General features: G+C 37.1%; 5 protein-coding genes across 5 annotated transcripts; 3 read left to right on the top strand and 2 right to left on the bottom strand.

Annotated features, from left to right (window-relative positions):
- Window positions 1-455: 455 nt before the first annotated feature.
- On the top strand, window positions 456-2044 carry LOC147942319 (uncharacterized). The gene has a single exon (XM_087456014.1). The coding sequence runs from the start codon at window positions 494-496 to the stop codon at window positions 2042-2044; it is 1551 nt and encodes a 516-aa protein (XP_087312140.1). The 5' UTR covers window positions 456-493.
- A 9634-nt stretch (window positions 2045-11678) lies between these two features.
- On the top strand, window positions 11679-12607 carry LOC104698742 (glutathione S-transferase T3-like). Its single transcript, XM_010414145.2, has one exon. It carries the CDS (start codon window positions 11679-11681, stop codon window positions 12603-12605), a length of 927 nt encoding a protein of 308 aa, XP_010412447.2. The 3' UTR covers window positions 12606-12607.
- Window positions 12608-13507: 900 nt separating this feature from the next.
- Window positions 13508-14278, top strand: LOC147942318 (uncharacterized). Its single transcript, XM_087456013.1, has 2 exons — window positions 13508-14003; window positions 14175-14278. Exons 1-2 carry the CDS (start codon window positions 13508-13510, stop codon window positions 14276-14278), a joined length of 600 nt encoding a protein of 199 aa, XP_087312139.1.
- A 3798-nt stretch (window positions 14279-18076) lies between these two features.
- On the bottom strand, window positions 18077-19294 carry LOC104790521 (uncharacterized). The gene is made up of 2 exons (XM_019246518.2): window positions 18878-19294; window positions 18077-18767 (listed from the first exon to the last, which is right to left on the bottom strand). The coding sequence occupies exons 1-2, from the start codon at window positions 19073-19075 to the stop codon at window positions 18246-18248; spliced, it is 720 nt and encodes a 239-aa protein (XP_019102063.1). The 5' UTR covers window positions 19076-19294; the 3' UTR covers window positions 18077-18245.
- A 1756-nt stretch (window positions 19295-21050) lies between these two features.
- On the bottom strand, window positions 21051-22629 carry LOC104790520 (uncharacterized). The gene is made up of 3 exons (XM_010516298.2): window positions 22564-22629; window positions 21644-22471; window positions 21051-21560 (listed from the first exon to the last, which is right to left on the bottom strand). The coding sequence occupies exons 1-3, from the start codon at window positions 22597-22599 to the stop codon at window positions 21306-21308; spliced, it is 1119 nt and encodes a 372-aa protein (XP_010514600.2). The 5' UTR covers window positions 22600-22629; the 3' UTR covers window positions 21051-21305.
- Window positions 22630-23630: the final 1001 nt, after the last annotated feature.

Here is a 23630-nt window from a genome sequence, read left to right as displayed (position 1 = left end):
TCTGGTTCGATTTCAATGGCGATTTTGGGTTGGGTTTACAGATCCTGGGGCTCAGATGAGGGGATTTGCTTGGACGGATTTTGCTCTGGTTTCCTCTGGTTCGATAATCGTCAATTATTGCCCGGTTTCTGGCCGAATCTTTGGGTCAATTATTGTTGTGATTATCGTCATTATGGTCGATCACGTCGAGGGGGTTGGAATGGGTTATAAAAGGGGCTCTAGAATCGTCTTTGCTTCTCACACTCATCTGTGTTCTTTTGTCTATTCACTTAAACTTTCCTGGTCTGAAACTTGTTGGTTATTGGTTCCTTTATTCTCTGTTTGTCCTTCTTCTCTTCTTCGTACGGATACTATGGCTCAAACCGGGTTATTGGTTTCTCAGAGGTCTTCGGAGAGTTTGTCGGGGTCTACTGGTAAGCTGAAGATTAAGATCCCAAGGTTTGATAACTCGGCACTCATCGAAGGGTATGCAAAGACACTCATTGGTCGATGCATGAACCCTGCGATGCAGGACATGAAGGCTCTTTTGTTTATGCTGCCAAAGATCTGGAAGATTGAAGAGAGGGTTGTGGGTGCGGACCTGGGTATGGGGCGTTTTCAGTTTGATTTTGATCAAGAGGAAGATATTTTGGAGGTTCTGAAGATGGAACCTTACCACTTTGATCATTGGATGCTCTCCCTGGTCAGGTGGGAACCGGTGGTGGACCATAAGTATCCGTACCTCATCAAGTTCTGGGTCCGCATGATGGGAGTCCCACTTCATTTTTGGGCAGACGAGACCTTCCGCAGCATTGGTTCAGACCTGGGAGAGGTTGTAGAGGTTGACATCGATACTGGTCGGGTTCAAGTCTTGTTCGATGGTTTTAAGCCATTAGTGTTTGAAGCTTCGGTCGAGTTCCATAGTGGTGAAGAAACGGTGGTAACCCTGCGGTACGAGAGGTTATATGGCTATTGTCGCCGGTGTTTCAGCCTGTGCCATGATGTTTCCCGTTGCCCGTTATTTGGTAATACGGGGAAACAACAACAGGCAGGTGGGTCGGATCCTCGTCCTGAGGATAGATTACAGAGTTACAAGGGAGCAGTTGCGGGTGGTTCTAGTTCTGGTTCTGGCTCAGGTATGCGAGGGGCTCATCCCCAGGGTCCTGCTGTAGGAGGAGAAAGGGGTGCTGGAGGTGGTCAGCGTGACAATCATCGCCACAAACAAGGTTTTGGACACAAGTCAAAACGGGGCCGTAGGGAATTTCAACCAAAGGAGCAAGCTCCACCACATGTCCCGATGACTGATACCATTGCATTGATTGCGGGTGAGGGTGTTGGTCCAACTCAGGGTACGGATGAGGGTGTAGGGATCTCCCTTTCAGCGACAGAGCAAAAGTTGATTGACGCTTTTGTGGTGTCTCCTACGGAGGAGGTTGCTGTTTCTTCTGATCAATCTCTGATTCAGGGGGCTCTTCCGCTGACTGTTGTGGTCCCTTCTGGTGAGAATAATCCGGTGTGCAAGAACCTCTTTCCTGCATCTGACACTCACAATGTTACTACTCGGGATATGGTTCAGGACCAGCAGGAGGATCTCTTTTCTGCTGCTTTGAGTGATTTGCTGGCTCAGGAGTTTCAGCTCCCTGATGCACAAGAGATCGGAGGTCTGGGTCCGATTATGGAGGAACATGGGGTCGCATCTGGGTTAGCCTCTGAGGAGGTTCAACCCATCGTTGATGAGGAGGTGACGTTTGTCACCAAGGACTCTGGTCTAGGGGAGTCCCAGGAGCAGGATCTTCATGACGATGAGGATACCCTCGCTAAGGAGGGTGACCATACGGCTTCGGAGCAGGGAATCAAGGCAAAGAATGGGGTTCTACCACCTCGGTCCAAATCAGTCAAGAACAAAGGGGTCCTTCCTGGTGCAAGCACTAAGAAGCGAAACCTTTATGCATTAGCTTCGCCGCGCAAAAGACTTGGTTCGTCGGTTTCGACGGTGGGAGGAGGAGTGCAAGGGAGTGCAGGTCCTACTCATGGAGGAAAACCTCCAACTAATCCTGGTAATTGATGTTAAGTGTCTGTTTGTGCTGGCAAGGAGAGGTGGGTCTAATTCATCTCATCTGTTATTGGTGTTTCTTCCACAAGAAGACTGTGTTCTGGCGTAGTCGGGTTTTTATCTCTTCTTTTCTTTCTCTTGGTTTCAATAATACTATAATGGGTGCCCCATTGGTTCACTTTTGTTTTTTGCTTCAGTTCCCTTTAAAAAGGGTTTTTTCGCAAATTCAGGCTCTGACCTGTTGTAACCTTTTCATAAGAACAATAATAAAACTATGCTGGTGTCTTTGTTCTTACTATGGGGTATTTTCCTGTTGGTCACAGCGTTTCTCTCAGTTTCGGACCACTGTTTTTGTCTTCGTGTGTTGGATATTTCATTGGGGATTTTTATTATGCCTATGGGATAATTTCAATCTGGACTGGGGTCTAAGGTATTGCATCAATATACCACAGCCTCTTAGTTTTTCTTTGGTTGTTTCTCGTTTTTGGAGTTTCACACTCGGACCAGGCTGGTGTTGTGGGCCTTGGGCCTTAGTGGATATTATTGGTGGTTTTCGGACTAAAGTGGTGTTCTTTACTTTGGTTATTTGTCCGTGGTCTGGACGGGTAGCATTATGTGGTCTTAACCACATTTTTTTGGGGGTTTAATTAATGAATATTATCAGTTGGAATTGTCAAGGCCTAGGTAACAAGGCAACAATCGGCAATCTGCGGGATCTATGGCATAAACATCGCCCGGATTTTTTGTTTTTGATGGAAACAAAACAGCCTCGTGTGGTTCTGGAAAAATATATAGGGCATTTTGGCTACACAGATTTAACCACAGTGGAACCTATTGGTTCAAGTGGGGGCTTGGCACTTTTTTACAGTCAAGCGGATTTTAATGTTACAATTTTATTTGAGTCTAATCGGTTAATCGACATTGAAGCGGTTTATAAAGGACGGGTCATTTATTTAACGTTCGTTTATGGTGATCCAGTCCCGAAGAACCGTGACATGGTGTGGGAGCGGTTATTGCGTATTGGTGTGTCTCGGTCCTCTCCATGGTTTACTGTTGGTGATTTCAATGAATTAACTGGTAATCATGAGAAACGAGGAGGCAAATTACGGCATCCGTCTTCATTTCTTCCTTTCAATGGAATGATCCAAGATTGTGGTTTTCTGGAATTTCCATTCCTAGGAGATTGCTTATCTTGGCGAGGTTGGCGGGATAAAAAGCCAATCCGGTGTCGGTTGGATAGAGCCCTCGGCAATGAAGATTGGCATGATCTATTTCCAGATACGGTACTCGAGTATTTACCTATGATTGCCTCTGATCATAAGCCCGTTGTGGTCAATATAGGGGCAAAAAGGCCACGGGGAAAAAGACGTTTTATGTTTGACCCACGGTGGATTGGGAAGGAAGGGTTGATGGAGGCAATCGAGGCAGGATGGGTTGGGGGGACTCCTCAGAGCTCACCCAATTTTTTAGATAAAATTGTAATTTGTAGACGGGCTATTTCTAGGTGGCGTAAGGACCACGTTCCTTTTGGTAGGGAAACAATTGAGGATCTAAAGTGCCAGTTGTCTGTCGCGCAGGCTGACGATGCAACTCCACTTTCGGTTATCGCTGATTTAAATGCTAGACTGTGGGAAGCCTATAAGGATGAGGAGGTGTATTGGTATTTGAAGAGTCGCAATAAATGGATGCAGATGGGCGACCAAAATTCAAAGTACTTTCACGCTCTGACCAAGCAAAGACGGGCCCGCAATCGGATCATTGGTCTTTATGATAAAAATGAGATTTGGTCTACGGAGGATGAGGACATCTGCAATATTGCAGTATCGTATTTTGCTGATCTGTTTACAACATTACATCCGACAAATTTTGATGAGGTCTTACGTGAGGTACACCCAGTGATTACAGCTGAGGCCAATGCTCAGTTAACAGCCCGGGTCACAGAATCAGAGGTCCGCGCGGCTTTATTTATGATGCATCCGGATAAGGCTCCGGGTCCAGATGGGATGACCGCTTTGTTTTACCAAAAAGCGTGGCAGATTGTTAAAGGAGACCTTGTCTCACTAGTTAATGGTTTTTTCGAGGAGGGGGTTTTTGATAGAGGTTTGAATACTACGCATATCTGTCTCATTCCGAAGGTGGCTAAGCCGACTCGGATGACGGAGCTGCGTCCAATTAGTTTGTGTAACGTGGGATATAAGATTATTTCTAAGATCATGTGTCAACGGCTAAAGAAGCTTTTACCGGACCTTATTTCAGAAACACAATCAGCTTTCGTCCCGGGAAGGCTCATTTCGGATAACATCCTGATTGCTCAGGAGATGTTTCACGGCTTACGGACTAATCCGTCTTGTAAAGGGAAATTTATGGCTATTAAGACAGATATGAGCAAGGCATATGACAGGGTGGAATGGGAGTTTATTGACAAATTACTTCACAAGATGGGGTTTGATGAGAAATGGATTAGATGGATTATGTTTTGTGTTAGTTCGGTGGAGTACAAAGTTCTTCTGAATGGTCAACCGAATGGTCTGATTATTCCGGAAAGGGGATTACGACAAGGAGATCCTTTATCTCCTTATTTATTTATTTTATGCACAGAGGTTTTAATTGCCAACATTCGGAAGGCGGAAGCAGAAAAATTAATTACAGGGATTAAGGTGGCCAACAAATGCCCCCCAATCACCCATCTCTTATTTGCGGATGACAGTCTTTTTTTCTGTAAGGTCGCCAAGGACCAATGTGAGGCCATCTTGAGGATTTTACGGAATTATGAGGCCGCCTCGGGTCAGCAAATTAATTTTGCGAAATCCTCCATCCAGTTTGGTCACACGGTTGCGGAACAGACAAAACTGGAGATTCAAGGGGTTCTAGGGATCACAGCTCAGGGTGGTATGGGATCGTACTTGGGGCTGCCCGAGAGTTTAGGGGGGTCGAAAACAAAAGTGTTTTCGTTTGTCCGGGAACGATTGCAGGGTCGAACGACGGGTTGGTCGGCGAGACTGCTCTCTAAAGGAGGGAAGGAGGTTATGATCAAATCGATTGCTACTGCGGTACCGACGTTTGTGATGTCTTGCTTTCGGCTACCGAAGACGATCACATCCAAATTGTCCAGTGCGGTGGCAAATTTTTGGTGGAGTTCGGATGGAAGGACGGGTGGTATGCACTGGCTTGCCTGGGAGAAGCTTTGTTGTAGTAAGCAACAGGGCGGCTTAGGGTTTCGGAATGTCGATGATTTTAATTCGGCTTTGCTGGCAAAACAATTATGGAGGCTTATTGAATATCCGGATTCTTTGTTTGCCAGGATTCTTAAGGGTCGGTACTATCGGAACTCGGATCCCATGGAACCGATTCGTTCCTACTCTCCTTCCTACGGGTGGAGGAGTATAATTTCAGCTCGCTCTCTGGTACAAAAAGGGCTTATTAAACGTGTTGGTTCGGGCGAGTCCATTTCAATATGGACTGACCCCTGGATACCAGCTCAATCCCCGAGACCAGCTCTTAGTAAGGGCCCTTTTAAGGACCCTTCTCTTAAAATCTCACACTTGTTTGATTCTCGGACACGTTCATGGCGGATGGATGTGCTCTCGGACCACTTTGATCCTGGCGATGTTGCATTGATAGGTGCACTGCCCTTAGGAAGCTGCCCCAAGGATGATACTCTTGGTTGGCATTTTACGAAAAATGGGAGGTATACTGTTAAGTCTGGCTATCATGTGGCCCGTTTGACGAAAACAGGGCCTTTTAAGGCGGTTGGGGTCGGACCAGAGATTACTTCTCTTCTGGCTAGTGTTTGGAAGGTGCGTTGCCCACCAAAACTGCACCATTTTATGTGGCAGGTTTTGTCAGGGTGTATCCCGGTTTCACGAAATTTGCGGAAACGTGGCATTTCATGTGATTTGTCCTGCTCACGTTGTGGTGCAGAGGAGGAGACAGTAAATCATGTCTTGTTCCTTTGCCCCCCGGCACGTCAGGTGTGGGCATTATCCCAGGTACCGGTCGGTACACAGTGTTTTCCGGTGGAGTCAGTTTTTGCAAATATGGATCATTTATTGGACCCCAATAGCCCGGGCTCTCATGTGTCCGCTTTCCCGTGGATTTTGTGGTATTTATGGAAGGCGCGTAATGCAAAGGTTTTCGAAAATATTACAGAACGCCCAGAGGAAACGGTCCGGATAGCTGAAGGTGAGGCTGTATCCTGGCATAAGGCTCAGGAGGGAGGTGAAGATGGGGTTATCTCTGACCAACCTACGGTAGCCGAATCCCGCCCACAGCGGCCCAACGGCTCTCTACCTTTGTTCTTTACAGGTTACCGATGTTTTGTGGATGGTTCTTGGAAATCCAATGATCGGTTCGCAGGAGCAGGGTGGTTCTGTATCCAGCCCCATGACCCAAGGCCAGGAAGGGGTGCTACTAATTTCCGGCAAAGTCTTTCCCCCTTACACGCTGAAGTGGAAGCTTTCATTTGGGCAATGCGCTGCATGATCGGACACGATTACTGTGATGTGGCTTTCTACTCGGACTGCGCTGACTTGGTGAAGATGGTGTCTTCACCGCACGACTGGCCGGCTTTCTCGACTTACCTACATGACATAAGGACGGACAGGGAGGAGTTCTCTTCCTTTTCCTTATCTTATATTTCCAGAGATGCAAATTCAAAAGCGGATCTTCTTGCACGCTATGCGCGCACTTCTCCGCAAAGTGTTCTGTATGTAAACAAGTTCCCTACGCATTGGCTCGTTTGAGCTAATCTATTGTTGTCAAAAAAAAAAAAAAAAAGATTAGAGTATATGTAATTTTTAACTGATCTATTCAATTTTAGGCAATTTTTACAAATAGCACCAACTTCAAGTTATATATATACTTGATTTTAAACTATAGACTTGACTTTAAGTTGTATATACTTGATCAACTTCAAATTATATATCTACTTGATTTTAAACTATATGACTAATATGATGAACATGCTAAACTATTATATATATACTTGATTATTAAACTATACGACTAATGTATGCCCAAAAAAAATGACTAATAATGACAAACATGCTAAACTATATTCCTAATAATTTGTAAGTTAAATTTTCAGTTCAACATGTTATATTAACATTATACAATACATAAAGCTTCTCATGTTTTTGTGTGGATAATCGTCTCTTTATTTTTATATTTTAGTATTATTTCTTTATCAAAGCTTTTGATTTTATAATGTCAAAAAAATATAAAAGACGTCCATGATGAACATATATTTCGTACACCCGTTTGTGAATCGCATATGGTTGTAAATGAGTTTTTAATAGCAAATAATAACTTAATATTTTGATATTTATTTTTATAAAGAAATATATTACATATAATAATTTTAAATTTTGATATCTATTCGAAATAAGGATAAAATTATCTAAATTTTACAAAAAATAAAGTTATATTGTCAAGTGTACGTACTTCCAAATTAATAATAAGATAATTTCTCTATCTTAGAAATTTCGGGACATTTGCAGGACACTGTCATCCAAAATAACACGATTAGTCTCAATGCTAATGATTAGTACAATTATAGTTTTTGCATGATCTAAAATTCTGTGAACATGCACACAGTACAGCACAAAAGCCACGTACTAAGTACCAAAGAAATTAGACGTATAAGAAAAAGTAACCAATAGAAATAGTAAAACTTTGAAAAGCAAAATTAGTGCTAATTTTGTTGAATGTGTTGCAAATTGCTATCAAACAAAGATGTAAATCCAAATCTCAGCCTCAATTTCAGGATTAATGCATCTATGCGTCGTACTCTTCAAATATATTTATGCATATACAAGAAAACGACAACAAAAAATAAATATATAACTATATCCCCCTCGATTTTAGTCTCCGATATTAAAATTGTGTAGTTTGACTCAGCACAAAGTCGACTAGTAAATGTGATCTTATTGTTATATGTTAAATGGCAATTGTTGGACATAATTTTATTATCATAAATAAATAAATATAATTTATAAAGTTAAAATATATTTTGTTGGATAAAGTTAATGTAGATATGAATTTATCTTATAAAATGATAGTTTTCCCGATTGGTTCAGTGAACCAAGAATCTCGTGACTGACTCTATCACGAGACCGAGAATCTCGCGACTGGTTTCATCAATAGACCAAAAGTCATATGACTGGATTTGTTAATGGACCAAGAGTCTAGCGACCGGCTTTACTAGTGGGCCAAGAGTCTTGTGACCGACCCTATCATAGATAGACTCGATGAGCCCAAGACATATCCTAAAGGATTAGGGTTGAGAGATCTCTATATAAAGGAGAGAGGCCTCCACGAGAGGGGGCATCAAGAAACAAAGCAAGAGACCTAAAAACACAAGACACATGACTCAACTCTAGAACGCGGCTAGGACTTATAGATTAATTCGTTGTGCCTTGAGTTTTTGTATTTGAGCTCGAGACTTTGATCAATAAAACGAACTGTTCGACATTTGTTTCTTGTTTCCGTAGTCTTTAAACAAATCGATTATTTTTGCCCAAACACCAATAAATTTGTATATAGCATTTTCTGAAAATAAGTTGCAGGAGTATATAAATTCTTAATGCTTGAATACAACTAACCATAGCTACAATAGAAACTATAAATTAAATAGCTAGCTAATACTGTTCCGCATCAAAGGAGAAAGAAATTTCAAAGTTATTTATTAATCTTCCAATATATATTACTGATGCATGTAATTCAAATTAAGACGATGTTGGAGTCTCTATAAACTTTGAATACATGCTTATTCACAAATAATCTAATCTTACAAATACAAACTTCCTTTTTAAAAAGAAAAATTATGTGTAAATTCATATAAATATAATTTTGCTTATTAATCTGACTTATAACGTACAATATTACAAAATTCATATAAATAACTACGCTACAAACTTTGGACATGTAAAAATACATTATTATTATTTCCTTAACAAAAAATAAATACATTATATTATTTGATCAATCATTAGAGAACAATACTTTCAGGGCCAAGCCAACGAATGGTAAATCTTATACATCAAATTAAGTGTAAGATATGAATTGAAACAAAAGATATAATAAATGCAGTCGCAAAATATTACCCAAAAATGGGGATTATGGTTTATGGAGGGAAGAGAAAACAAAAAGAGGAGTGGGTTACTAAGTGGCTTCATGGATGGTAATGTTGGTCTTCTGTCTTGTTTTGTGTTGCCGTTTCGAGACAGGTGTTAGATGGCCTCCACTAAACCTTATTTTATGAAACTTATCTTAATCCACTTAGGATCAGTTTAGCCATTTTAATAATGTTAGCTCTTTATATGAAATGGTTTAATATTATTTTAGATGTAGAAGTAGAGTTTGACAAAAACTTAGGAGTATTAGATTAAATTATATAGCTTTAGCTGTTAAAGTTAATTCAGATTCTTTCCAATTTCCATGCGTCGTCATTACTCATGAATCATCATCACTAACAAAAATTTCATATAACAATACTAATACATACAACATAAATTCCGGAACGTACTAATATATCCGAGTGTACTGTATTATACATCGGTAGGTTTATATACAATTTTATATACAACAGTTTAAATTGGGATTTGTTTTGTTTTTCTTTCCTTGTGTCACAACAAAGATCTCCTATAAATTAAAACTAAATCCCCTGATAAACTTTTGGGACTGCCCAAGAGACTCTTCCTTCTCATATATGAGCAAAGAATACATGCATGAGCATACAGACTTCCTTTATTCTGTAGCGTCTGTAGCTTCAATGAGCTGACATACAGACATGCATGAGCATAAAGGGCTTTATCATTGCCAAAATCATTGACCTTCTTGTTGTGGATAGAATTTCACTTCCCACATAAGGCCCGGCCCATAAAACATTTGCAGAAACCTAAGAACTATTGGAATATGAGAGCATGTGCATTAGCGTATATATGGTCTGTCATTCAGTAATAAAATCTTAAATTTAAATAGAAATCAACGATATATCGAAGGAACGTTCCTATAATTGAAACGTATTTTGCTTCGTCCGTCTTAACACGTATTGGCGTCTAATTTGTTGTTGTTTTATGGGTAGGGTGAAGCAAAAAAAATCGAAGTATCGAGATCATTTCTTTTCTCTCCGAGTCTCTCTCTTTACTCTCTCTCTCATAACGGCGATTTGTTTGCTCCGGCCGATCTGAGCTATCACCTTGAAAATTTCCTCACGCAAAGGCCGATCTGCTCTATCATATTGAAAGTTATCTGCCGGTTTCAATTGAAAGAGGTTTGTGTTCCAAATTCGTTTCCGGTTTTGATGTATTCTCGATTTAGGGTTTTTATGATGTATTGTCGATTTAGGGCTTAGGGAAATTGTTTGTGTGATTCGATAGATTACACATCAATTCTCGATTTAGGGTTTTTATGATGTATTGTCGATTTAGGGTTTAGGGAAATTGTGTGTGGGATTCGATAGATTACACATCAATTCTTGAATTAGGATTTTTATGATGTATTCTCAATTGTTTGTTTGTGTAATTCTCGATTTAGTCTCTGAGTTTTGTTTGGATAGTTTACTATATGTGTTTAGATATATCTTCTCTATGTTTTTGTTTCGATTTAGGGTTTTGGATTATGTTATGGGTTTCGATAGTTGAGTGTGTCAGTTTTGGTTTGAATTTGGTGTTTGGATTATGTTTATGGGTTTAGCTAGTTGAGTGTCCGAGTTTATGACTTTGTCTCTTAAGATTGTTGTTAGTTTGTTTCGATTATGTGGATTCTTTTATGTTAAACTCAGTATAGCCTTGCAATTGTTTGTTGAACATGAGTTTCCTCAGCGTCACTTGAAGAAAACCACACATAACGGGAAATCACTGAAGAAGTAACAACAATCATCGAGTAAGAGGTAAATAATCGATTCCTTTAGCTTCAGAAATGTCCATTTATTGTTGTTTGGTGGACTCAGTTGTGTATGCTTTGGTTGTTGTATAGTTGGTCTTTGTAGTGGTCTCATTAATTGATTTGGTGAACAAGTTAATATGACTGGTATCTTGAGCATTAAGTGAGGATGTAAAATGTTTGGTAGTTGATGATTGAAGTCTGTTAAAAGTGAGCGAATATTAGTGGTGATGATCTCTGTTAAAACTCAAAGATTATTGCAAAACTAACATATATAAAACCGGAAATATTTTATAACTTAGTTTTAAAAATGTAAAACTTTTCAAAAAACTCTATTCTTACTAAAAACAGAGTTAAAGTCTATAATGTTTGTCTTAAACCATCTCCTCTATGAATTTAATGAGATACTATATTGCTTTGTACTTGTATAAGTTGTCATAAATTGTGATTAGAATTAGGTAGTTGAAGGATAGGTGATAATGAATGGTAACTTATTACTTGATACATTTTCACCTTTTAAACACCAAACCAGCCTTCAATCTTTCTCCATCATATTCTATCTCTCTTCTTTGGTGCACCAACAACATATCCGATACACTCTGTTCCTCATAATCTTAAACTCTTTCTCCATCATATTCTATCTCTCTTCTTTCTCCATCATATTCTATCTCTTTTCCTCTTTGGTACACTCTGTTCCTCATAATCTTAAACTCTTTTCCTCTTTGGTACACTCTTTCCCGCATCATCTTAAACTCTTTTTCCTATGAGTTCTTACAATACATTCAGTCAGACCTCTTCTAGTTATTTAGAGCTTCTCAACAGTCAAGAAGAGTCTCTTAACCAAGATGGTGCTTATGAAATACCTCCTTCGAGCTCTCAACAATCCCAGGATGAACCTCTTTCTCAAGATACACCTGTCAAAAAGGATAGGAAGAAATGGAATCCGGCTGACGATGAAACTCTTATCAGTGCATGGCTGAACACTTCAAAGGACCCGATTATTGCAAATCAACAAAAGGGAGGAAGCTTTTGGCAAAGGGTTAACAAATACTATGCAGAAACTCCTCATGCTATAGCCAATGGTGAACAGGGGATGAACATAAACTGTAAGCAGAGGTGGTTTAGGATCAACGAGTTCACTAACAAGTTCTGCGGGGCTTACGCAGCTGCAGAGAGAGTAAACAGTAGTGGACACTCTGAGAACGATGTGCTGAAGATGGCTCACAACATCTACTTCTCTGAATATAAGATGAAGTTTACAATGGAGCATTGCTGGTGTTTGTTAAGGTTTGAGCAGAAATGGCTGAACCTTAACGCTATTAACAACCCTTCAACTTCAGTTAGAGCAAAGAGGAAACCAGTTGCTGTAGCTTCACAATCCAAGTCAGGTTCACAATCCGAGGCAGCTTCACAATCCGAGTCAACCCACACTGAGCAAGACTTTGAGATAAGGCCTGAAGGTATCAAGGCTGCAAAGGCGAAGAGGAACACTGCCCAAGAGAAGAGGAACACTGCCCAGGGGAAGGCTCTAGCTGAGTACAAGAGCATGTGGGAAGTAAAGAAGGTGGATATGGCTGAAAAAGAGAAGCTACAGAAGCTTGGCATACTAGACACACTTCTTGCCAAACTAGAGCCACTTAGTGAAGCTGATCAACTTATCAAGGATAAGATAGTGGCTCAGTATTTCTGAGATTGATGTATTGACTTAAGATGCAACTTAGTATGATTTGGTAGTATCTAAGTTCGAATTTCGTAATTTGTTTTGTAATGTATTCAATTATGTATGTTCTTGTTTCGTCAACTCGGCTTAATATGCAACTTTTATTCGGATGGATGAGGCTGAGAGTAGCTTCGTCAATGCTCCGGAGGCTCAATACCCTCCTCAACCTGAGGTTGAGTTCGGATTCCCCAAGGTATGCTACTGTGGTGGTCAGCCCCTGTTATCCACAAGCTACAACAGAAGGTATGTTATATTTTGTAAACAGATTATGAAACGTTTTTGCTATGTTTTAATTAATATATGTTATTGCAAGTTCTACACTTGTGGTAATGTTGACGATGGAGAGATGCATATTCACTATGAGTCACACATGAATAATGAAACAAAGCAGAAAATAGTCCGGTTAGAAAAGGAAGTGTTTGAGCTAAGGAAGACCAGGAATAGGTTTAGAATTGGTTATTAATTGATGGTTTTGGTAGCAATAGTAGGTATAGTATCCTGTTTTGTCAATCGTCTTTGTAAGTGAAGTGTTGTTTGTAAGCTTTTGGTTTTGGTAAGTATCACGGATCAATGTAAGCTTTTGGTAGTTTGTGGTATCACTGATCAATGTAATAAGCTTTTGGTAGTTTGTGGTATCACGGATCAATGTAACCTTTTCGTATATATATGCTTCACAATAACTAAAGAACATCTACACTTCTCTTTTCTTTTGTACTCATTTTCTCAATAACAAAACAATACCAAACAAACGAAAGAAGATCAACGTTTCTTTGGCTCTTTTGTACTCGCTTTCTTTCTCAATAACAAAACAACATCTACACTTTTTTTTTATGGCATCTTCATCATACCATTATCACTACCAAAGAGATGGTATGGATGATGATTTTGATGCTTATTTTGATAATTATCCCGAAAATTCTAATCTCATTCAAGAACCAATAGAGCCAAAGAAACGGATATTTATCCCAAGAAACTGCGAAGAAGGTCACAATAATCTTTGGAATGATTATTTCAGTGATACTCCAACATACCCGGACTATTTGTTCTGGCGACGGTTTCGCATGCACATGCCATTGTTCATGCGTATTGTGCAACGTCTCTCTACAGAAGTCGAGTATTTTCGTCAATCCCAGGATGCAACCGGTCGGGCTAGTCTGTCACCTATACAAAAATGTACTGCAGCAATTCGCCAATTGGCATATGGTACTTCGTCCGACACAGTTGACGAGTATGTACGAATTGGTGGATCAACAGCTCGGAAATGTTTGCACGAGTTTACCGCTGGAATAATCCAGTTGTTTGGCGATGAATACCTAAGACGTCCCAGACCCGACGACCTAGAAAGACTACTCTATGAAAATGAAAAACGTGGATTTCCCGGGATGGTTGGGAGCATTGACTGTATGCATTGGGGATGGAAGAATTGTCCAACAGCTTGGAAAGGGATGTATTCACGATCAACCGGAAAACCAACAATCGTGTTGGAGGCAGTAGCTTCGTACGACCTCTGGATATGACATGCTTTTTTTGGAGCTCCAGGTACTATGAACGATCTTAATATTCTAGATCGTTCAAATGTTTTTGATGACATTCTTAACGGTAAAGCTCCGGAGGTCAACTACTTTGTCAACGAAAGGGAGTAAAATTTGGCGTACTATCTCACCGATGGTATTTATCCCAAATGGGCAACTTTTAAACAATCTATCCGGCTTCCACAATGTATGAAAAATTCTCTCTTCTCTAAAAAACAAGAAGCTGTGCGGAAAGAAGTTGAGCGTGCCTTTGGAGTCTTGCAAGCTAGATTCGCCGTTATTAAAAATCAATCTCGTTTATGGGATAAATACAAAATAGCAAATGTTATGAGAGCATGCATAATACTCCATAATATGATTGTCGAGGATGAAAGAGGAACATACAGTTATCGAAACATTGTTTCTGAATTTCAACATGGAGAAGATGTGGATCAAACATATACCGTCGGTGCCGCCAATTTGGGTTCCAATATGATCACTACGATTACTCGTCTTACAGAAATTCGGGATAAAAAAGTCCATGAACGGTTAAAAAAAAATTTAATTGAGCATATTTGGACTAACTTTGGACATCTTCCAGATAATAAAGATTAATTAAAAAAATATATGTATTGAATAAAATGTTTGTTTTTATCCTTGATGTTTGTATGGTTTATATTTTTTATCTTTCATGTTTTAATTGTATATTTTGTTTTTTTTCAAGTTTTTGTAACTTTGTAATTTTCTTATGTTTTTAATGTCAATGTTATATGTTTTATTTAAATTAAAACTTTAATATGTTTTTACTTATTTATTTAAATAATTAATTTTTAAATTAAAAATACTATTATTTTTTTCAGGGACCAACTGTGAGGAACACCAATGCTCATATCAAACTTAAGAAACTCTCAAAATAAGATTAAAATATTTGTAGGACCGAAAATTTTCCTACACTCAATGCACATGGCTGAGTGGAAGTATTTCAGTCATTTTCGGTGGACGAACCAACACAGTATCTGATAAATAGGGGAGTATGATACTTGGAAAAGGGATCGAAAAAAAGAAAAGGAAACGGTTAGAAAAAACGACAAGCCATTAACGGCCGATTCGTCGATAGTTTAAATTGGACAAACCACTTGGGTCATCTATTTTCTTGTAGTCCGTTATTGACTCGTCTAGTTAAGCTTTGTAGTCCGACTTTCACGTGCCTCAACATATAATTATAAGGGTATTTCGATATTTTTTCCACCAAACAAAATCTCTAATTGGGACCGATAAAAACATCAACATTTCTTTAATTTCATTGCACTCCAGGTTTAGTATTAGATGTTTTTTTTATTATAGTGTAGTTTTAGATGATTTTGAGAGTGTTATTTAGTTCATGTTATTTTAGTCAATAGAACAAACCTTATCATAGGCTTATTTATACCTTATTTTTTATGTTTAGGTGTCCGTATAGTTAAAATATACAATATAACAAAAAAAATCTAATTAGTGGAATACTTATTGTCAATCTATTTAAATAGTAGACACCTTGATATATTTCCCAATTTGGCACCTTTAAAAGTTCACAAGATCAATAAAAATAACAAAACGACTCCGTTTTCAGTAAGGATCAAGGGCACTTCAACACTTCATCTCATAGCTAGCTCTTGATGAAACTCTAAAGAGGTTCTTACACTCTCAAAGATCAGGCATGCCCTTTCCTGTTTTAACATCAAATGTCTGCTCCCATACAAACTCTATTGGTGTGTCTTTAGAACCAGCTGCAAACAAAAAAAAGTATAATTAATCTTTTAGTATGAAATTGAAAACCTCTACTTTCCTGTCTGTTTTGAATATATAGATATATACAGATAGTAAAATGTGTGAGTTGAGCTGTTTTTTTTCACATATGTTAAAATCAAGAATCTTAGTTGTTTCAGCCATGGCGATATATATAGGGCAAGCTAAGAAAGCATGTACCGGTAGACTATAGTGGGTCTTGGTGTTGCCCTTATCTTTAGAATCTCTAGGCGAGGAATAATAAAACCAGATGTGCCTGTGCCTTTAGCTACTCTTACTTTATAAGTTGTAGTTACACCAACCTTAGAGCATTGCCATCGATCATCTTTTAAGAGTGTCAAAACAATAAAAAAATATAAAAATAACAAAAAGTTGAGGAAAGAGAGAAACACAATGTCTAGACAGACTTTTACAGACACTCTCACATTTCCTTCTTAATATGTGTCATAATCTGATTGGCTGATTTTTAAAAAACAAACAAAAATTGAATTAATTAATATAATTACATTTAAATATTATTTCTGAATCCATTTCCAGAGTATTACAGATTGAAATGCTCTTACAAGGCCTCCTGAGGTATAAAAGAAATGACTCACTTGACAGCAAAAGAGTAACTAGTGACAGTAGAGCAAAGCGACATCATACTTAGTGAGTGGATCAATAACTTGGACATTTGAGGCGTGAAAAGGAACCTCTACCGTGAAAATTTCACCTTCGTGATCAGGGACTCCCTTTATATGCTTCTTGATCTGCGAATACAGAATAATTAACATCTTTAAAATATATATATACATATAAAAAGTAGTAGAAAACAAGGTATCAATAAGAAGCCAAAAACTAGAACATCCAAAACGAAAAGAGCTGAACAATTCAACATTTATCACGTATCCATTAAACAAGACAATCTCTCACCTTATTCTTGCCTTCAACAATAACACGATTTTGAGATCGTATGACACGCTTTATGTTTCCAGTCTCATTCTTATCTCTTTCCCACGAATCACAGTTACCTGCATTATAGAAAATCAAACCCCAAGAAGAAATCAAAACTAGGGAACCATTACGAGCCAAATATTTTAACTTCGAATTGTTTTAGGTGTTTAAAATTATATATAAAAAAAGGAAACAACCGAGAACCGAATTGAAAACTAATCCGTTATTTATGGTAGAGTTTTGAAATTCCAAAAAAACTGAAAAAATTGATTACACCAAACCGAACCAACCAACATTAACCGAACTCGTATGCCTATTAATAACCCGTGTACATCTCTTTCTTTCATTCCTTTTTATATCTTAAATCAAACATGTTGGTCTTTCGACCGAAGCCTAGAAATTTAACTTTATTTTCCTTCTCCCTTTTGGCTAGTGGTCAATTTCTCTTTTATTTTTTGCTTTCTCATTGAGCGTATAAAAGCATTCCAAAGGAAATCTCCTGTTTTTCATCTTAGAACGTAGTCGTGATATGTCTTCCGCACTTCGCCTAGCAGACTAAATTATCCAGAAGCACTGAATCTATGTCATCAGAGGGTTATGCTCAGTGATCGAATTGCTTTCTTTTGGTTCACACAAATATATCATCAAGCAACAATGATGTTTTCCCACTAACACTACCACCACAAACTCAATCTATTGTATCACAAAAATCCAATCCGGGTAATCTAAAACGAAGAAAAAGTCAACACTAATTAACCCGAAACTAAGAACTGCATGGAAGCATCTCAGATTGATCATGCATGTGATTTATGCATGCAACATGAAAGGGAGTCACAGCTATTTTTAAAGATTAATTAAATTATGTATTAATATTACATCAAGATTTGATAATAGTAATTGATTGAATATCATTTAGTGTTTTTGAGGATTTTATTTTATTTTATTTTGTGACCTTACTAAAAAATTGTGAAAGAAAAATGTATACATATTCTTTCAATCTTTCCGTTATCATTTGAGGCCACAAATTACCGAAGCATCTCCTAGGGCATTTGGTTTAATATGTTTCTCAAACTTAACTCATGTAAATGCAGAGAGAGAGATTATACATCACTATCTAACAATCAACCCAAACCACATTTGATCAGATCAACAAATCAAAAAGAGATTACTGGTTATTTATTGAATGCATTGGGCAACTATATATCGAAAATATTAGTTAAAAAAAACTTATAATTTATTATCAAAAACAGGCTTTATATATATAGTGAGCCAAACATTCTACAGCTCGCTGCTTAAATTATGCTTAGCAGGGCCGTCTTCTTATTTAAATAATATTATTAATACTTTTAATATATATATTATATGCTAGGTCGGCCTTTCTTCAGCTAGAGCCAGCAGAGGTTACGTCTTGTTGGGCTGATGTGGTTTGTTGAGACTGGGAGGATGCCTTCCCTCCGTGCTGAATGTTCACAGCAGCTTTAAAGGAGCTTCCATCACCATTAGAACACTTACTTGTGGTGCAACTACTAGTTGGACTTCCAACAGCTGTGGTGCCAGTGCCAGTGGTCGTAGTGCCTCCAGCTGTGGAACCAGTGCCAGTGGCCGTATTGCCTCCAGAAGGGGTACCAGTGTCAGTAGTGGTAGAGGTCTCGGTATTGGTAGTGGACTCTCCAGTTGCGGTGGCACTCGCGTCAATATCAAGTCCTAAAGATGAAATATCAATTGTTTTTCCGTTCTGTGCTGCAGGACTGACAACGAATTGACCAATCGTTTGTGTCCATTTCGCCATAGACATGATCAACTCTTTCCTTTCTCCAAGCGACATTGTTGGACTGCTCTCTTGCTGGTGGCCCAATGTCTTACCCATTGACATTAATGTTTCCATAACCTTGCTGGAATCAGCCTGGTTACAAAATTAAAACAAACATTATTGAACTATACAGTTTTTTTTGTTGGAATAAATTTAACATTTCATTCATAAAAACGAAGCAATATATTATAGGAAGTTTATACCGATGCTCCGCCTTTGCCACTCAATGCAGAAATAGATGAGTAGAGGCCCTGGGCTTTTCCTTTCAGGTCGGAGTCATAGTTTGCCGACCCGGAGGCCGAGTTTATGAAGTTCATGTAAGACTTTAGGTTTCCGAAGAAGCTCGTGTATCGTGGCTTCAATGGACACAAAGATTGCAGAAGGGTCACAAACCTCAACATACCTTAGCAAGCAAATGGTCGAAAGTCTCTGTTCCTTCTGGGAAGTTTCCTCAAGTAATGCCTCAATAAAAACGTCCCTTGCACTTCGTATACCTCACTTAATGATACTAGTAACAATAGACCTAATGCTAATGAAATTCTTGCCATTTTTTAGGTTTTTTTCTTTTATCTTTTTTTAATGTTTATTTATTTTTTTTTGGTTTTTTTTTGTTATGGGATGATTTAAGTTCCTTGGAGGATCGGTTTATAAAGATGCTTAAATGGTCTAAATTTAGGTTAGATATAAGAGAAAATTGTGGATTGAGTTAAGGTCGCAAGAAAGACTAGCAAAATTTCTAGGTTTTACTCTTTCTTTATTTTGAATGCTCTCCGAGTTTTAATCTTTGTCATTATTATTTTGGAAAGGATACTTTTTTCGTGTAAGAATATGGACTTAGGTTACCCACCCTTTATGTGCGGACGTTGGGTAATGTTTTAATAATAGAACCTCTATAAATTAATACTCGGTAAATTAATAACCTCTATAAATTAATAAATTTTTCTGGTACTAAGTTGGGATTAGTGTAATTTTGGACACTATTAGATAAAATAATAAATTAATAATATTTATAAAAATCCTATGTAAAAATATGGTCTCATCAATATCATAAATTAATAATCAAATAAACTAGTATATATATATCTAAGAAAATCTAATGAAATATGAATCTATTGTTGTTTGTTTGTTCTTGAATTTACATTCTTGTTGGAGAGCATCTCTAATCTTTCTGACTGCATCAAAAACTTTTGGTGTTGTCTTCTCAAATCGCATCTAAAAATTGTAGAGAGATCTTGACGCGATAATTGTTTCTTTACGTGTAACTGGTTTTAAAGGTACCGTTATATCCTTTTCAACTTCATCATCACCTTGAAAAATAGTAGCAGCAATTTCTTCTAAACTCTGAATTTCTGATAAAAAAATCCTCTTCATAAATTAATTTATCGATAAATTAAACTTCTATAAATTAATAAAATTTCATGGTCTCAACATTATTAATTTATAGAGGTTCTACTGTACAACTGAAGTTACAGGGGCGGGGCGCATGTAGAGAAGAAAAGGGTTGGGCACGTACGTGTAAACGTAATGAATTGCTATGTGATTATATGTCTGTATAAATTTTCAGTCCAATTTTATTTAGTGATGAAACTATAAAATTATAAATATCATTTTAACATTGGTACCAAAAACAAAGTATATATAGTACCCGTATAATTTAGTTACGAATAAATTTGAAACAGTGGTTAAGATGACATTTCTATATGTGTTCTTTCAATAATTAAAGAAGATAAAAATACTATTAAATACTTAAATTACATATCAAATATTTCATTCTAATTCTTATTATGTTAATTATTAGTTCAAATAATTTGATAATAACAAATTTTCAGAAATAGATATTTAATTAATTTTGTAACATATATGGATTCCCAAGTTAAACTAATAATATATACAAATAAAAAGGTCTGATTGTTTACTATTTTAAAATATTTATTGTATTGAATTTATAATCACTATTAATAACAAATAATTCAGTAGTTAATAAAATACCTGAAAATTGTATATTAAAAAAATATTTAGATTCAAAGGCATATCCAGTGATAAACTACAAGTTTGGAGTTAAAGTCTTATACGTACTTCTCAAATAATATTATATATAGGAATTATTTAAAAATGAAATGTTATCATATTATAGATTAATAGATCAAAGAAAAAATATCATCACCGAAGTTTTGTAGGAACTATTATATATAATATTATAGATTAATAGATCAAAGAAAAAAATAAATTTTCTAGGAATTTTAAGAAATCATCACCGAAGTTTTTTTAAAAATTGTTGAATCCACCACCGCAGTTGTTGTGCTAAAGAAACATGTTATGAGAGAAACTAATACATAAAAAGAAACCTTATTCACATATGGAAGGAGACGAAAGATAAATTCAAAATCCCTTTTATAGGTATATCACTCACTTTTGTATGTTACCCATACAACGCGGTTACAGTCTATCTTTGTTTTGTTTTTTTACAGAGTTAGTATTTGCATACGTCGGTTTATACCGATCTTAGTTTTATTTACAGAAAAAATATATATATATATAAATGATCTAGCTACTTATTATAATATTTGGCATTACTGGTTTTGTCTTTCTTGGTGATCTTTTGGCATATTAATGCAACTTTTGCCTTTGAACTCAATTGTTCTCGACCATCCTTGCACTGCCTTGCTGCTGAGTTGCAGAAGAAGATGAGGATGAAGACGAACTTGAAGAAGCAGCAGTCTCCACAAATTGGGTGGTGACTTTTTCCCACTTTGTGATTGTTTGCTTGAGCTCTGACTGTTGTGTCGATGACGCTGTCTTGCCACTCACTATTTTACTGTTGATATCTTGTATTTGTTTGAGACACTTCATCATTTCATCTTTGCTGGTTTCCATGTTGCTCTTCATCTATCATACCACAAATATATAATTTTATGACTTAATATTCAATCTTAATCAACAGGAATGACCATAAATTAAAGTTTACGCACCTTTGCTGATTTGACATTCTTTGAACCCACTAAAGCCATGGCTTCAGATAGTTTACCGGTGGCTGCTGCTGTGGCAGAGACATAGTCCTTTGATGTTTTGGAAGCAATGCTTGAGGAAGCTTGCATGGAAGCCTTCAGTTTCTCGAAGAAAACCTTGAGTTCCGTCTTTGCGGAATACTTCTTCTCGAGTTGCGTTATGAATGACATTACTTCTTTGGAAGTCTCACTTTCAACTTGTTTCACTGATATGGTGGATGAGCTCTTAAATGAACTTTGGCTCGATGATTTGGATCGCTTTTCGTTTGTTGTCTTTGTTGCTGAATTAGCCGAGAAACTACTTTTGCCGCTTATGCTTCCTTTAGCATTTGCGTCTTCTGTAGCACTTTCACTTCCTTTAGAAGGTTTGGCATTGGGGGTTTCACTCGGACTACCTGAATTTTTACCTGTAGTGTCTTTGTTAGCTCCACCAGAACTTGCACCGCTCGATTCTTTTGTCTTGGATGCAGCAGAACTTGCACCACTGCTTGATTCTTTTGTCTTGGTAGAAACACTTCCAGCTTTAGTTGATGAGGCTGAACTACTTTCGGTGTTTCCAACAATAGAACTGTCGTTAACATCGACATCAAGGCCATATGATCCAATATCGATGGACTTTCCTTTCTTCTCGGAGGCCGACTTCACGAATGTAGCGAGCATGTTAGTCCATTTCACCATAGAACCGATCAACTCTTTCTTTTGCGTCAATGTCATTATCTTTGTATTCTTCTTCTGCTCAACCAAAGTTTTTCCCATTGCCAACATGGTAGCTTTCAAACCACCAGCATCAGCCTGTTCATACAAGCATCAATTATTATACAAAAAAGGGGAAAAAAATAAAAAAACCTTTAATACTATATGAATAGAAATGGAGTAGGACTTACTGATTTTTCGCCTTTACCGCTGCTTATTGCAGACATAGCCTTGAAGAGCCCATTACATTTGGTTGTCACCTCTTCAATCTATATTTAGATGGATCAAATTATAATGCAATTGACTTATATCAAATTTGTGCGACAATCTTTAAGAAAAATCCTTGTGGCGATATTGTTCATCTAATTTTGTAATTGACAATTTCATATCTTATGATTCACGTTTTACCAATTTCTTTGGTTTTTGGTCTATGCAAATAGTTACTTCTTTGACTATGCACTGTATATGGTCTTTTTCTTGCTAGACTCTAGTATATGCTCCTACTAGATTCATGTGTCCTTTTATCGTGTTGAGCTTACTCGCATTCATATGGTACTCGATCTTATCACTGCATTTAATTAGGATACTCGATCTTATCACTGCATTAAATTAATCCGACTAATTTATAGTGCTTGCAAGAAAAATTAATTAAAAATAAAAACTTACAAATGTATTTCCTATCGTGTAGTTCGGTCTTTCTTCTCATTTGTAACATGTCCAAACAATGATGTATTTTTCAAAAATGCAAATAAGACAATGACTTAAAACTGATCATTAGTTTGGCTGTGTACATATGTTTTCACTAATTTCAGTGAAAAGCCATGTTTTCACTAATTTGCATATCTATGATCCACGATTATTCTAGATTATATTCCACCCTATTGTAGACTTATTTGTAAATTCAACAAAGTTATATCAATTTCCAATACGTAATAATAGTAGAATCTTAATATATTATCATACTAGAAGTAGCGCGAGATAAATTTATAATAATTTTAACATATATTAGATTTATTAAAATATTTAAAATTATATATTTTTTGTTTTGATAAATTATCTTATGTTTGTTATTTGTTTTGTTTTTAAATAAGTATTCTTGGTCACTTAAAATGAATGACTATTGATTAGTAAAGCACTAAACTGAATTTTTTTTATTAATGGAATTTGGAAAAGAAAATTTTCTGTTAGATATTTCTATATTTTCATCACGTATTTTATATCTATTGAACATACTAAATGCAAACTGAATTTTAGTTGA

Source organism: Camelina sativa, chromosome 6, assembly GCF_030686135.1.
Source record: "Camelina sativa cultivar CO46 ecotype springtype chromosome 6, ASM3068613v1".
Classification (NCBI taxonomy): domain Eukaryota; kingdom Viridiplantae; phylum Streptophyta; class Magnoliopsida; order Brassicales; family Brassicaceae; genus Camelina; species Camelina sativa.
Note: the sequence above shows the minus strand (reverse complement) of the source record. Positions and strands in the feature narration are given on the sequence as shown.

Excerpts from the sequence above, each read along its gene's own strand:
- LOC147942319 (XM_087456014.1), top strand. The coding sequence starts at position 494 with ATGAACCCTGCGATGCAGGACATGAAGGCTCTTTTGTTTATGCTGCCA.
- LOC104698742 (XM_010414145.2), top strand. The coding sequence starts at position 11,679 with ATGAGTTCTTACAATACATTCAGTCAGACCTCTTCTAGTTATTTAGAG.
- LOC147942318 (XM_087456013.1), top strand. The coding sequence starts at position 13,508 with ATGGATGATGATTTTGATGCTTATTTTGATAATTATCCCGAAAATTCT. Across the intron at positions 14,004-14,174 it reads ACTCTATGAAAATGAAAAAC|GTACTATGAACGATCTTAAT; the intron begins GTGGATTTCCCG and ends TTGGAGCTCCAG.
- LOC104790521 (XM_019246518.2), bottom strand. The coding sequence starts at position 19,075 with ATGTTGAGGTTTGTGACCCTTCTGCAATCTTTGTGTCCATTGAAGCCA. Across the intron at positions 18,768-18,877 it reads GTGGCAAAGGCGGAGCATCG|GCTGATTCCAGCAAGGTTAT; the intron begins GTATAAACTTCC and ends TTTTGTAACCAG.
- LOC104790520 (XM_010516298.2), bottom strand. The coding sequence starts at position 22,599 with ATGTCTGCAATAAGCAGCGGTAAAGGCGAAAAATCA. Across the intron at positions 22,472-22,563 it reads GCGGTAAAGGCGAAAAATCA|GCTGATGCTGGTGGTTTGAA; the intron begins GTAAGTCCTACT and ends TTGTATGAACAG. Across the intron at positions 21,561-21,643 it reads AGAATGTCAAATCAGCAAAG|ATGAAGAGCAACATGGAAAC; the intron begins GTGCGTAAACTT and ends GTGGTATGATAG.